Here is a 16,091-nt window from a genome sequence, read left to right on the forward strand (position 1 = left end):
ATTTGGAGACTCATCTACATTATCATTGTTTCATAGGAATCGTAAAGAAATTGCCTTTCAGATAAGGTATAATGTTGGTTGCCTGGTAGTGTTGAAAATGATTTAAATGCAAGTTTCGTCAACAGGAATCAAGTTTTTGACAGCAATTTGTCGCCGAATTATTTTCAGCGATCACTTTAATTTTATCTATCTAGTTAGTTGAGAATTGCTTTTAAACATGATTCTAACATAATAATTTTGTGAATCTGGCAATTTGAATGGTGTAATGTATATATAATGTAAGCTAGAAATTATACAAGAAAAAGCACTCTGAATTTGACAAATCCGTTACGAATCAGGCCTTATGTTAATAATTACTCAATCTAAATATATAAAAGAAGAAGCTGACTGACTGACTGACTGACTGACTGACATATCAACGCACAGCCGAAACCGCTGGTCCTAGAGATTTCAAATTTGGCACGTAGGTTCCTTATGTAGTGTAGAGCAACACTAAGAAAGGATTTTCCAAAATTCACCTCCTAAGGGGGTCAAATGGGGGTTCAAAGTTTGTATGGGGAAACAAGATTAGTTTGACTATTTTATTCGAAACTTCACAGGAAGATTCCTTAAGACATATGACTGAATACGTGTTTCAGGTTTTTTGAAAATTTAACCCCTATAAGAGTGAAAAGGGGGTGATAAAGTCAAAAAATCAATATGGGTATCGTTTTTATGGTTTATCGGGTCGCTGATCACGATAAATACAACGTTTTTAAAATCTAACGAGGCGGAAGTGAAATACCTTCTCCCCTGTTGTGGTGCAATGGGGTTTAAATATCAAAAATATATGTAAAAGAAGATATTGACTGACTGACTGACATATCAACGCACAGCCGAAACCGCTGGTCCTAGAGATGTCAAATTTGGTACGTAGGTTCCTTATATAGTGTAGAGGAGCACTAAGAAAGGATTTTTCAAAAATCGCCTCCTAAGGGGCTCAAATAGGGGTTCAAAGTTTGTATGGGGAAACAAGATTAGTTTGACTATTTTATACGAAACTTCATAGGAGGATTCCTAAAGACATATGACTAAATACATGTTTCAGGTTTTTTGAAAATTTGACCTCTAAAGGGGTGCAAAGGGGGTAACGTCAAAAACACAATATGGGTATCGTTTTTAAGGTTTATCGGGTGGCTGATCACGATAAATAGAACGATTTTAAAATCTAATGAGGTGGAAAAGTAATTTTCTCCCCTGTTGTAGTGTTATTAGGGTTAAAATATCCAAAATAGCCATAAGAGGAGCACTAAGAAAGGATTTTTCAAAGTTCACCTCCTAGCATGATAATTTGACAGGGGCAAGGACGGGGACAGGGACGGGGACAGGGATAGGGACGGGGACGGGGACGGGATAGGGATAGGGAAAAAAAATTAGTATGAAGGGATCCAACAAAATCAAAAAATATCTAAAATTAAGTAGATTCATAAGGAAATCAAAACTTTTACTGAAACGCCATAATTTAGTATTCAAGAAATTTCACTCCAAGTTAAGTGATGAACTTTTAATTTGTCAGCATCAATTGGACCAGACAGTCGAAGAGTTGAATCATCGCTCTAATGAAATAAGAAAATTAGAACTAAAGTTAAAAGACCTCAATAATAAAGAGGAACTCTCAAGTAAAGCATTGCAGGAATACATAGCTTTTATGAATGATGTTCTAGTGCCGGGCAGCGGGTACCCGCTGCGCATGGAGTCACCGCGGCCTATGACGCGCCCCGTCGAGCCGGAGTCGCCCGCGCTGCGTGCCGCGTTGGCCGCGCCGGGGACACCCTCCTGCGCGCCCTGTTCGCCGAGCGCCTCTCCCTCGCGTCCGAGCCGCGCCGCGACCCCGAGCCCGCCGTCCGCACCGCGGCCTCGCCGCCGTCACGGTCGCGCCTCGCGGAGCCGGCCCCGCCGCCGCCGCCGCGCGCCGTCGAGTCGGCTCCCTCGCCGCCGAGCCTCGCCAAGCTGGCTCTGGCGCTGCTGACCTACGTCGAGCCCTCTCCGTCGCCGCCCGCCACTGCGCCGCCGCCGCCGCCGCCGCGCGCCGTCGAGTCGGCTCCCTCGCCGCCGAGCCTCGCCAAGCTGGCTCTGGCGCTGCTGACCTACGTCGAGCCCTCTCCGTCGCCGCCCGCCACTGCGCCGCCGCCGCCGCCGCCGCGCGCCGTCGAGTCGGCTCCCTCGCCGCCGAGCCTCGCCAAGCTGGCTCTGGCGCTGCTGACCTACGTCGAGCCCTCTCCGTCGCCGCCCGCCACTGCGCCGCCGCCGCCGCCGGGCGCCGCACCCTGCCGTGCGCCCGCCACTGCCCCGGCACCGCCGCCGCGCCCGCGCCCGCGCGCCGCCCGCACCGTGCTGTACAGTGACGAGGCGGGCGTCGGCCTGGGCGCGCTGCTGGCGGAGCGCCTCAACCACCGAGTCATCGACGACTGTCACCCGGGGGCCACCGTCGATCGATTGATCGAATGTATCTCTGCAGGCGAGTTTGACTGCGACTCCACGCTCGTAGTTTTCATAGGGAACGGTGTCGACTGTACTAAGCGAGATATTTTAAAACTATCCGCTACTCTGTCGAAGGTCGACCGAGAAGAGGTTGCGAAGATCATTATTTGTGCGCTCCCGTACAGAATGTCTAGCAAAGTCAACAAGAGGGTGTTTCACTACAACTCTTTATTATATAATTTGGCGTTGTACAGTAGTACGATTTCGTATTTTGATACGAATAAATTTATAGATGAGTTTGTTATGCCTTATAAGAAAACCTACCTACCGAGGAGATGTTTAGTAGAATGTGCTGACCTGTTAGCGTATAACATTAAAGGCCCCGACGTGGCTAGCACGGCGTTTAATAATTATATGAAACGGTTTAATTTTTCATGCCCCGGTAGCGAGGGTTTCGAGATGAAGCCGTCTGGTGATTTGAATTTAAACTAACAGCTCCGACAACGAGTGCACCAGCCGGCTCCATTTTTATTGATCACTGCGATGCTAGTATGATAGGTAAAACCAATTTATTGAACCTGGTTCACCAAAATATCCAAGGATTCACTTGTAAGGAACTTGAAATTGATTTGTATTTGCAGTCGTCGAATATTGACATACTCTGTATTACTGAGCACTGGCTTAAAGAACATGAATTTATGTTTAATTTTAAGAATCATAGTATAATTAGTTCTTTTTTTAGGAAATCTAGTAACCGTGGCGGGTCATTAATAATGGTTAAGCATAACTTAAAAAGTAAAGAGCGCAGAGACATTGTTGACATGTCTGTAGAACGCCATATTGAACTTTCTTGTGTTGAGATGGACCAATTTATCATTATATGCGTGTACAGGCCCCCTTCGGCGGACTATAATGTATTTGAATCAGTAATAGATGACGTACTTAGTAGTGTTTTTAGAACCCAAAAAAGTATAATTGTGTGTGGCGATTTTAATGTCAACATACTTGAACATTCGCCATTATGTGGAAGGTTATTAAACACCTTCAAATCCTTTAACTTGGTTAACTTATTCTGCGAACCCACTCGAATCACAGCAACCAGTGCTACATGTATAGATAACATTTTTAGTAACAAGGATGCGATTAGTAAATCTGTTATTAACAACCTAAGTTCTGATCACTGTGGTCTAAAAGCTTCTTTCAATGAGAAAACAGAAGAAATTCCGCAAGATACTTTATGTAGGCCAATCTCTCAAAGGCTCCTAGATTTATTTAATCGTAATGTTACCAAACGATTATGTTGTCTTTCATGTACGCAAGAAAACCCCAATTGTTTGAGTTCTGATTTATTTAACTGCATTAAAAATGAATTTGATGTCTGTTTCACTAAAAAGAAAGTAAAAAGCAGGACCAAGACTAAATTTAGCGACTGGGCTACGCCGGATATTCATAAGACAAGACGCCAACTCTACGACTTATACGATTTAAAAGCCACTGATAAAAGGCCGGAATTTCTGGAGCATGTTCGGAATTTTTCAAAATCTTTTAAGATGATGTGTGTCGCCGCGAAAGCTAATCACTTGTCTAAAAAGATCCTAAATTCTAGTGATAAGGTTAAAACTGCCTGGCAGGTGATCGGCAATGAAACTGGGAAACGTAAAATGAAGGATCCGCACTACAAGCTACGAATTGGTGACGCTTTAGTAAGTTCCGACCGTGAAGTGGCAGATCATTTTGAGCAGTTTTTCTCGAATATACCGGTAGAAACAACAAAGTCTCTTAATTCGTCGCCAGATGTCGCTGAAGAAATTTTGAAGAGAAATGTAGCGGAATGTACAGAATTCTTCAAATTTTCGTATATGGGCCATTTTTTTCAAAGTTGTCCACCCCGTTTTTGGCTTGTCCCATACTTTTGATATAATATTTAGCGTATTTAAAGAGTCTAAACTATTGAAGACAATTTTTTATTCGAACCCAAATTTAGTTGACAGTAATTTACAATATTCATTTAAATTTTTATTATAATTATGTATTTGTTAAAAATTATAATGTGATAAAAAATGGGCAATTTTTTGCTGTCCCACGTCAAATATCGTTTTTGTTATGGATTTTATTCTATAACTAATTGTACTAAATATTGATGACGGCATAATTTGAAAAGATTGAGTTATACGCTATTATGTTATAAAATATTTCATGTTAATAAATAAACGTACTATTTAAAATTAAGTATAATTTGCCGAGACGGAATCTGGTACTTGTGGAATTTTCCATTCCGAAACCGCAGAATGACTGTTAAAATTAAAAGAAAGTTCCTAACATTTGGTAGCATTTTATTCAGCTTGGCAAAATTAATTTAAAACTACTCAATACCGTCATCTTGCATTTGCCAGTTGCCGCCAAACACGCATCAAAGTAGCTCGTACTCAGGGGTAACATTTTCTCATTCCACCTCCCGAAACCAAATTTGCGGGTAAATACGTAATATGCAACCTTTTAACATCGATTCCTAAAACAAAGTACTAATATTGAAACCAAATAAGCCAATTAAAAACAAGATTTGTGATTATTTAATAAATAATTAAGTAAAATATCGCCGGAGGTAGCGTTCCGTTACTTCCGATCCGATACTAGATCGTTGGTTTCGTATAGGCGGAAAGAAAAACGTATCGGAATGGAAGTATAAAGCGGTATTCACGTGGTTTTAATGTGATGTTTTAGTTTCATTTGATTGCGGGAAATAAAAGAAAAACGTATGGGATTAAAACTAACTCATCTAAAATATGGTAATCAATCACGGATTACACACTCCGGTTGTTTTAGTCATTACTCGCGATATGCTTTGGAGGTCTTAGGTACCCACGTTCAAGTGTAGACGAGACCTTAGCTTTCATCCGTTACCCATACAGTCAGATCCGTTACTGTCCCATGTTTCAAATAGTTTTATTTGCAAAAATTAAATACAATTTGTTATTAAACTACGTTTCCGTTATTTTATATTGAAATAGTAACGTTTAAACTATTGATTACAAGTGATGGCATCCTATAAACTTGTGAAACAGTATAGTAATCTTAAAAATTCTCCTCTATTTTGTACTGAAAGTAACGGAATGGATATATATATGGGTTTAAAAAAATAGTAGTCCGCATTTATGTGAAAATGAAAGTGTAATTTCTTCATTTGTTATTTTAGAATGAATAATAAAAATATTGTAAAATTCCCAAACCTTTTATATTTACATTATCTGCGTTTAAATTTGGTTGCGGAACGGAACACTCGCTTCCCCTCAACTCAACAAAAACATATTTTTTTCATTAATTACTTAAAAGTCAAGTGAACCTTCTATATTTTATATAAATTTATTTATTAAAGAATCTATAAAAATAGCTTTTAATAAATTTCTATCGGTTTCATTTTCATATCAACTTTTTTCGGGGTGGACAACTTTGAATAAAATGGCCCATATCACTCCGAACATAGTTCTTAAGACTTTTAGATCACTGAATTTAAAGAAAACTGAAGATCTATGGGGCCTGTCAGTCAAAGTTTTGCATTCCATTATTGAATCTATTGCACCATATTTAGCTGAGATTTTCAACAGATGCATTGATGTTGGCACTTTTCCAGATATTATGAAACATAGCAAAATTATCCCGTTGTTTAAATCAGGAACGAAGACAGATCCTACGAACTTTAGGCCGATTTCAATACTACCTGCATTAAGCAAAGTGTTTGAGAAACTTATTTTAAATCAACTGCTGTCGCATTTCAACAGAAATAAACTGCTGGATAGCAATCAATTTGGTTTTACCAAAGGTCGATCAACCACTGACGCTGGTGCGGTACTCCTAAAGCACATCTTTGACGCTTGGGAAAAAGCTCAAGATGCTGTTGGAATTTTCTGTGATCTGTCCAAGGCATTTGATTGCGTAGATCACGAAAATTTAAAACGAAAATTAAGCCACTACGGGATAAAAGCCGGTGCCCTCGACTTAGTCTCATCATATCTGTCGGATAGGACTCAGAGAGTAGTTATTAATGGAACTCATTCGGCGGGGTCCCCGGTAGCCCTCGGAGTGCCTCAAGGTTCAATTCTTGGTCCCTTCCTCTTTTTAGTATATATTAATGACCTACCCACTCTTGTTAAAGGCAGACATGATATAGTGTTATTTGCGGATGACACTTCTCTTATATTCAAAGTGGACAGGAAGGAAAATAGCTTCAACAGTATTAATGATGCCCTATCAACTATAGTTAACTGGTTTACGGTAAACAATCTACTTTTGAACGCCAAGAAAACCAAATGCATCAAGTTTGCGTTACCTAACGTCAAGCAGATAAATAACAGCAAAATCCAAATAAAAGGTGATACGCTGGAGTTTGAAGACCAAACTGTTTTCCTGGGAGTCACTTTAGACTCAAAACTGCAATGGCACGCACATATTGCTACTTTAGCTAACAAACTTAGTTCAGCTGCCTACGCAGTAAGGAGAATCAGACAGCTAACAAACGTAGAGACGGCCAGGCTGGTATACTTTGGTTACTTCCATAGTGTTATGTCGTATGGAATTCTGTTATGGGGTAAAGCCGCAGATATTCAGACGATATTTGTGCTGCAAAAGCGAGCTGTACGTTCCATATATGGACTGGGCGCTCGAGCTTCCCTAAGAGAGAAATTCAAAGAGGTGAACATTCTTACCGTTGCCTCTCAGTACATACTTGAGAATATTATGTATGCTAGGAAAAACATCCATGAATACAAGCTTAACAGTGATATCCATAACCACCGTCTCCGTAAGGTTAGTACGTCTTTCGTTGGGAACTGTACACGTTTTTTATAACAAAATCCCCATTGATGTAGTGAACTTGCCACTCGGCAAATTTAAGTCACATGTTAAGCGCTGTTTGCTAGGTAAAGCTTACTATACGGTAAATGATTTTATAAATGATAAAAATGCCTTTAAGCCAGTAGCTTGATTATGGTAGCAGAAGTTTGTAATACAACCGTACTAGTATCCAGTAAAAATGACACAGCGTAATTTTTTTTATGTGATTGTATTGTATCATTAGTTATGTTAGTAGGACGCTTAGAGACCTTATACACCTCTAAGATTTTTGTTTTCATTATATAGCGTAGTTATATAAAGTTTTTAAAGTATGATAGTACACTGACCCTTAGAGACCTTTACATCTCTAAGTCACGTTGAGCATGTAATTAGTTATGTATAGCTATACTAGGCATTGTTGCCCTCTTTAATGTCACCTACAAGCTTAATGTCGTGTTTCACTGTGTCGATTTTTCTTTTGTCAATTTGCTGTTAGCTTGAACATGTCATGCTCGCTTAAAAGTCTTTGCTTACGGTGGCGTGTTGATCGGGTCGCCACCTTCCCGAATGGAGGTTGAGGGAGGCGATGGCTGAGATACGCGTCATACTCGTGAACGGGTGCTGTTTGTGGAGACTGGTCTGTTCAAGCTTACCTGGGCCACATGTTTTGTTAGATTATTTAACTTTACTTTTGAGCGGATTGCGAGACACTACATTCGGTTCTTGTAAGAATTAAACTTAAGTAAGTAATGTCTTAAGGATGACACTAGAGACCATCACGTTGTCGTTTAATTTAGTTAATTTTAGCTTTTGGACACTTAGAGACTTTATACATCTCTGAGATTTTGATTATATTTTATTTTAAAATAGACTCCTTACTTTAATGACCTTGTTGTCGTTTGATTAAGTTAATGTTAGTTTTTTGGACACTTAGAGACCTTATACATCTCTGAGATTTTGATTATATTTTTAAACTTAATTTGTAACCTTGATTGGCCCTTATTTGTAAACTTGATTTGTTCTTTAATGATTGACAACTAGAGACTTGTACATCCCTTGAAATGTGTAATTTAGCTGTTCATTTTCTGTATTTTTTATTTTTTTTTTGCATTATTTGACAAAGGTTTTTACTTTTAAATATTTTAATTTTATAAAATTTGACTCTTGGAGACGCTATACATCTCCATGGATTATTTGATTAAGTATAATATTTTTACTAGTAATATTCAGTCTTTTACAACTATTGAAGTATTATAGATTTCTTTTATCTTTGTATCTGTTTGCACTTTCTTTATGTATTGATTATAGTTAGTAATAATATGACATTTAGAGACTTTATACATCTCTAATTCTATATCAGTGTATAGCTACTTTGCTTATGATTAATATTTTTAGTTAATATTTCTATTAATTTCATTTGTTTAACTTTAATGAATACTCTGTAATGTTGACATGTAAAAGTGCCCCCGTGGCCTATTTGCTGAATAAATGATTTTGTATTTTGTATTTTGTATTTTGGGATAGGGATAGGGATAGGGATAGGGATAGGGGAGGGACGGGGACGGGGACGGGGACGGGCACGGGGACGGGGACGGGGACGGGGACGGGGACGGGCACGGGGACGGGGACGGGGACGGGGACGGGGACGGGGACGGGGACGGGGATAGGGACGGGACGGGGCCGGGGACGAGGACAAGGATAGAGATAGGGACGGGGATAAGAATAGGGATTGGGGTCGGAATAATCGGTCGGCAATCTAGGCAGTATAAAATGCAGGTGGCTCAGTGGGAAGGGATTATTAGTAAGTATAGGCATCGGCGAGTATCCTGCATCCGTGATAACTATTATATTCAATGTGCTGTAAGAAGATGGTTGTTTGCTCCTTTTATATGTTTACGTTTGCAATAAGTATAAGCAAAATGGAAAAAATTGTAAGCGATAACGCAAGGAAGTACTTTTTACCCTACCGACCATAGCGTCGAGATACTGGCTATGTGGGTTCTCAATCTACATATAATCGATGGCAAAAGGCATTTTTTTGTGGCGCCATCTATGTGTGGTGTAGTGAAGTGGTCGCATTTTAATCCATACTAATATATAAATGGGAAAGTGTGTGTGTCTGTTTGTTTGTCCGTCTTTCACGGCAAAACGGAGCGAGGAATTGTCGTGCTTTTTTAAGTGGAGATAGTTGAAGAGATGGAGAGTTACATAGGCTACTTTTTGTCTCTTTCTAACGCGAGCGAAGCCGCGGGCAAAAGCTAGTGTGGGATAAAATGTCAGTGTGCCTCCTCATTTAAGTCAATGTCTGACATACCGATTTATAACTTCACAATAAAAAGGTGCAATATCAGTGTATTGCTGGTTGAAGAGGCTGTTATAGATATGTAAATAAATTTATTGTCAAACTTGACACAGCATGTCATTTTATTAACCCGTTCAATAAACTTCACGGAACGAAATAAATTCTGTTCATCTTGAATACAGGTAACCGAAATTGATTTGTTCTCTGTCAAAACGTTATTGTAGATTATCGGTTAATGACAGAACAGAAATTTGAACTGTTTACGAACAATATTAACCGATATTTTGAAACCGGTTCCGATCCCTGGTTTGTACAACCTACCTCACAGTTACCGCCTGTCGAAAACCCGAACAGTCGACCCGTCATATTTCACTCATACAAGCATAGTACGCGTTCACCTACACGAGCTTAGACTGTGTGCGTAGGAACGCGCCTCTTTCACATATTTGATCGCCAGTGTCCGAGGTGTGACGGGGTTGTACAGTATCGCTATAGGACCTGCGGGACAGTGTGTAGTATTACCCCATGAAGCAGTCGGTGTCGTGTATCCACTGCTTGATGAAGTGCTGCGTGATGGAGGCGTTGGGCACGGCCTGCTGCAGCTTGTCCAGGATCGTGAACAGCAGGACGGGGTTGCAGTACAGTATAGCTATTAGAACCTGCCGAATAATATCTCTTCTTAGTTTATACGTAATAGCCTACTAGACTCATATCGAATTTGGCACAATAAATGATTGGCCAATATTTATAGATTTTGAGTATTAAAAGTGTATGATGGGCCCGTAACTTTCATGCCGATGACATCAATTTGACGTCACGCTGCATATAGGATGATTCAAATAGTTTTATTGTAATAATTAATCATTATTCATTAATCAATTTAATCATGTACAAATGACTTCCAAAGTAAGCCATTCATACGTGGAATAATTAATACCTACTTGATACGCGAAACGAAAATGAAACAATTTGTTTTGTTTTTATAATTTATTGAAATGTGGTAACAAAACTATATATTAATATGTATGTATCAAAAATAAACAAATAATTTTGATGTATCAAGTAGGTATTAATTATTTCACTTATATGAATAGCCCAGCTTTGAAGTCATGATTAAAATGAATAATGATTAATTATTAAATAAAACTCTTGAATCATCCTATATGCAGCGTGACGTCAAATTGATGTCATCGGGCCCTGATGATGACCATGTATTTTCGATCAAAAATGTGTAATTTTTTTTGGCCACCGAAAACGCTGTTTTTTCGCCATCGAATTCAAACTTACTTCATGTCAAAACAATCACTGACATAATGAACTTTATGTCTCATACTCAAAAGTCAAAAAATGTTGTTGTCGAGTAGAATGACCTGATGCACAGATAATGTAAAGATTAACATGACTGTGTTGTTTTCGCCTTATTACGTAAAAGTATACTTTAATAGTACATTACGATACTAGTGCGAAAAAAAAGGAAGTTCGAAACGAGTGGCGATAAATTAAAACACGACCGAAGGGATCACCATCCGTACTGAATTTTTTTTTCAGTACAGATGGTGATTTTTTTACGCACCAGTGCGAGAAGTGGTTCATTAATTTCATTATATATAAGGACGAAACTTCGGAGGGCCATCTGTACTGAAAAACGTCGTACGATACACGTGAGAAAAGGAAATTCGTAACTCGTGTCGATTTAAAACACTTCCTTCGGTCGTGTTTTAATTTATCGCCACTCGTTTCGAACTTCCTTTTTTACGCACTTGTTTCGAAATGTACTATTTTGCTGTTTTAGGTCATAAAAAAAATATGGTAATATTTTATTTCGGTTAATTGGACAGTAGTTAATCATAAAAGACAGACTTTAAAGGGTCAAGTAGGCTATGAATGGAGTCCGGTGTACCTGCAGCAGCATGGTCCTTAGCTCCGAGGTCTTGACGGTGCGCGTGAGCCGGTTGAGCACGAGCTCCACGAAGGAGGGCAGGCAGTTGTCGATCTTGCCGTTGCACTGCAGCACCATCACCTCCAGCAGCTTCGCCGCGTAGATCTCGGATTCGTCTTCCGAGTCAGAGTTCAGGACCTGTAAGGAGGAGTTTAGTCAGACTCTGGACATTTTTAAGCGTTTATAGCACATTGCGCAATTTGGGGCAGAAGAATATTGCAAAAAGTCGCTACGGATTGCTAAAACGATTTAAAGACTGTTAAGTTAGGTACACACAACGTTTACTACACACTCGCAAAGTAAAACATATGTAAATAGACATCAAAGACATATATAACTCCATTTAGACAGATAGTCTCAGAAAAAAACGTACCTCAGTACCATACAGAATAAGGTATGGTGACCTAGGTGGCGTTACACATTTAGGAGACGCTCGGCTAGATGGCGCTTATATTAATATTTGACATTTTAACACATATCCAGCTAAGAATATGGGCCAAATTGTCAAAACTGGGGTTCAAAAGTTTGTAAGCCTTAGTCAAGAGATGGCAGTCTATGCACTGTGATTACACAATTTACTTCGACAGTAACTCTCTATAATACTCGATCCTCTTTGATAGACATAAAAAAGTTAAGTATGGTACTAGAAGTTACATAACTCCCTTAGGGTCCATGAGTGTACTTTTTAGGGTTCCGTAGTCAACTAGGAACCCTTATAGTTTCGCCATGTCTGTCTGTCCGTCCGTCCGTCCGTCCGTCCGTCCGTCCGTCCGTCCGTCCGTCCGTCCGCGGATAATCTCAGTAACCGTTAGCACTAGAAAGCTGAAATTTGGTACCAATATGTATATCAATCACGCCAACAAAGTGCAAAAATAAAAAATTGAAAAAAATGTTTTATTAGGGTACCCCCCCTACATGTAAAGTGGGGGCTGATATTTTTTTTCATTCCAACCCCAACGTGTGATATGTTGTTGGATAGGTATTTAAAAATGAATAAGGGTTTACTAAGATCGTTTTTTGATAGTATTAATATTTTCGGAAATAATCGCTCCTAAAAGAAAAAAAAGTGCGTCCCCCCCCTCTAACTTTTGAACCATATGTTTAAAAAATATGAAAAAAATCACAAAAGTAGAACTTTATAAAGACTTTCTAGGAAAATTGTTTTGAACTTGATAGGTTCAGTAGTTTTTGAGAAAAATACGGAAAACTACGGAACCCTACACTGAGCGTGGCCCGACACGCTCTTGGCCGGTTTTTTTGAATATTAACACTTTCGCTACCAAGAACCCGACTGTCGGGTACACCGCTCGTAGAAGCGTAGCCGATTACATGGGTTTCCCCGTATGTAGCGAAAATGTCGTAGCGCCGCGTAGAGCCCGGTTTCGAAAGTGTTAAGAACGACTTTGTAAGATCGTCAATGGCAATTGCGCAAAGCGACTAAATAACTAATGTATAGTATTCAAGAAATAAAACACGGGTGCAAGCTCATAAAAAAAATGCTTAAAATATGTTTTGCAAAAAAACTTGTCACTGTTCATATCATTAAACAGAAAACTAAAGAATTTCCAGAATAAATTTGGTCCATGATAATAATGTAATAATGTTAAATATACAACTCACTGTTCACTCGCCGTTTATTGTTGAACAAACGCGAGACGTCGAAACCAATACATCGTGTAATAGGACACGTTAAATATCCTATTATAAACCATTACATAGCCTTACCTAGCGGTGAGAGCGTGCACGACTAAATCCAGAGGCCGCGGGTTCGAACCCCGGCTCGTACCAACGAGTTTTCGGAGCTTATGTGGGAAATGTCACTTGATATTTGCACGTCGCATTTCGGTGAAGGGAAACATCGTGAGGAAACCGGACAAATTTCAATAAAGCCTAATTATTGGAAGGTCAGTTGGCAGTCACTTTCTTGAGATTAGTTGTCAAAGTGGACCCCCGGCTCTCTTGAATCGTGGCGAATACCACGATAACGCAAAAAGGAAAACATTTAACCGCGAACTTAGTTTTAGATTCACGTGTTTTAACAAATATGACATGTCTGAACATGCCACATTGGTATGATACAAATTCATATATTTGTATAGGGGCCGAAAATTTTGTACTGAAGTTTTCTTGCCTGTAATTTTAAATATGTCCGGCTCTTGATTGTTCATAATTTTTGTGTTGTTGCAATTGAATTCACGTAACGAGGCATTTTAACAAACAAAAATTGACGCCCGAAAGCTGAAGCTGCGATAAAGACGGACAACTCTGGAACTGAGTTCATTTGCCAAGTAGATACGTTTGCTTGATCTATGGTATATATGACATCTGTGGTATGATATAATATTAAATCGCAAGCAGGCACCAAACTATACATATGCAAAAACAAGAACCAAATAATGCTATAGCTTCTAACCATAGATGCCATACTCGGTTTATTAAATTACACTATGTATTGCATATAATTATTTCATAAATGGCAGAACAATGTAGTATAATCAAATGTAGACAGTTAAAATTCGCATTAGCATCAGTCGTCAATAGAATACTATTAAATGATGTAAATGTTTCCTCCATTATGCTTATGACCAGTCTTTACCCAACTTATTTATTATAAAAAAAAATATAAATATTGGGGACACCTTACACAGATCAACTTAGTCCCAAACTAAGCAAAGCTTGTAATATGGGTGCTAAGCGACGATATACATACTTAAATAGATAAATACATACGTATATACATAGAAAACATCCATGACTCAGAAACAAATATCTGTGCTCATCACACAAATAAATGCCCTTACCGGGATTCGAACCCAGGACCACAGGAGGATTTGTTCGTACTAACAGCAACACTCTTGATTAACCATAGGTAGACTTTAATGCCCTTGTAATAAGGATTACAAATGTACAGCTAACAGTGTTGCCGATGGTATAATCTTTAATTTACCCTCAACTGTCATAAGTCGGAAAAAAGGAGTTTACAAGTTTCTAATGGGTCGGCAACGCGCACGTGACACCCCTTGAGTTGCAGGCGTCCATAGGTTACGGTGACCGCTTTCCACCAGGCGGGCCGTATACCTGTTTGCCACCGACGTGGTATAAAAAAAAGATTTTGTTTACATTGATATACCTAAAAACACAGACTATAGTCAAAGCAATCTCTCCAATGCTTTGACTAGCTTTTTTCTTTCTCTTAGTAATTAATGAAACTATGATGGGTAGCGTTCGAGTCTGAAGATAAACTACACTGTTAGTGACCCTGTCCACGGTATTATAAATAACGTAACCACAAAAAAAAAGCCGACATTGTGGACCAATTTTCAAACATGGCTAAGAACACTCCCGACTAAATCAGCTTTCAAAAAAAAAGAACTAAATCTAAATCGGTTCATCCGTTCGGGAGCTACGATGCCACAGACAGACACGTTAAACTTATAACACCCCGTCGTTTTTGCGTCGGGGGTTAAAAATTGATACTGATGAAAATAAACATTCGCAACGCAAGAGGTTTCCACACAACAATATGCAAAGGCAGAGCAAATAGGCAAAAGAAAGAACTACTTGTAGAATAAATATTTAAAAAACTGCTTATTCCGTCCCATCAGCGAGGAGACAATAGTACATTGTACAATGTGGGGCGTAACTTAAATATTGCAAACGAGAGTAAGTAAAACGCGACGGCTTGCCTGACCGATTTAAAGACTCGACTTGTCAAAATGCTTACACCCCGAGTTACACACATCTTACATTTGACAGGAGGTAACAGTGAGGTAACCGAGAGGGGGTAGGCGGCGCTTTCAGCGGGGAGCGGAAGTGGCCATACTGTACGATAGTACTCTTTATTAGGATTCCGTACCAAAAGGGTACAAAAGGAACCCTTATGGCGCCGCTCTGTCCGTCTGTCTGTCTGTCTGTCACATTATTAAATATCTCGAGAACTACTTAGATTTAGATTTAGATTTCTTTATTTCATGATAAAAATTACACTATAAATTTGTTACATGCCAAAGTTATGTTTATCTTCTCATCATGATCGTCGAAAATTACATTATAAATTGAAAATAATAAAATGAATATTTTCTCCCAATAAGGATCGTCATTTACAAATAGAAATACACAAAACACAATAAAATTAAGAAATGAAATAAAATCCGAAGTCAGTGTAATCAAATGCATGCTATCACAAATTCAATTCCATGTACTTATGCTATCGCTTTGAAATTTGGAATACTTATGAACATCATTAATCTCTACAAATTGAAAGTATTATTATACTGTGGCCGTGGCAAAAGGCTAGAAAGCGCAAGGAGGATGATGATTGGACTGACCGCTTTAGCCATGTTGAACATGGCCAGTATGTGGTTCTCGTTGGAGACGAAGGCGTCGGTGTCGACGGTGATGTAGTTGTGCAGCACGGGCATCATGTCGGTGAAGTAGTCGAAGCTGTCCTTCTCGAACACCTGGTACAGCAGCTCCAGCACCTTCCACATGTCCTCCGAGATCTGCTTCGCCGTCAGGTTACACAGCAGTGTCATGGCCTCCTCGTAGTATTCTGAAAGGGCC

The 16,091-nt window shown here is 39.3% G+C and overlaps 1 protein-coding gene across 1 annotated transcript in view; it reads right to left on the minus strand.

The window, feature by feature from the left end:
- LOC125240592 (importin-7) overlaps positions 1 to 16,091 on the minus strand; it is a 66,568-nt gene that overhangs the window by 16,431 nt on the left and 34,046 nt on the right. Inside the window, exons 8-10 of the mRNA XM_048148544.1 lie at positions 15,857 to 16,080; positions 11,490 to 11,666; positions 10,112 to 10,248 (exon numbers count right to left, since the gene is read on the minus strand). Of these exons, the coding sequence (XP_048004501.1) occupies positions 10,112 to 10,248; positions 11,490 to 11,666; positions 15,857 to 16,080 (538 nt within the window). The remainder of the gene's footprint in view (positions 1 to 10,111; positions 10,249 to 11,489; positions 11,667 to 15,856; positions 16,081 to 16,091) is intronic.

The sequence above is a fragment of the Leguminivora glycinivorella genome, chromosome Z, assembly GCF_023078275.1.
Source record: "Leguminivora glycinivorella isolate SPB_JAAS2020 chromosome Z, LegGlyc_1.1, whole genome shotgun sequence".
NCBI classification, from domain to species: Eukaryota; Metazoa; Arthropoda; class Insecta; order Lepidoptera; family Tortricidae; genus Leguminivora; species Leguminivora glycinivorella.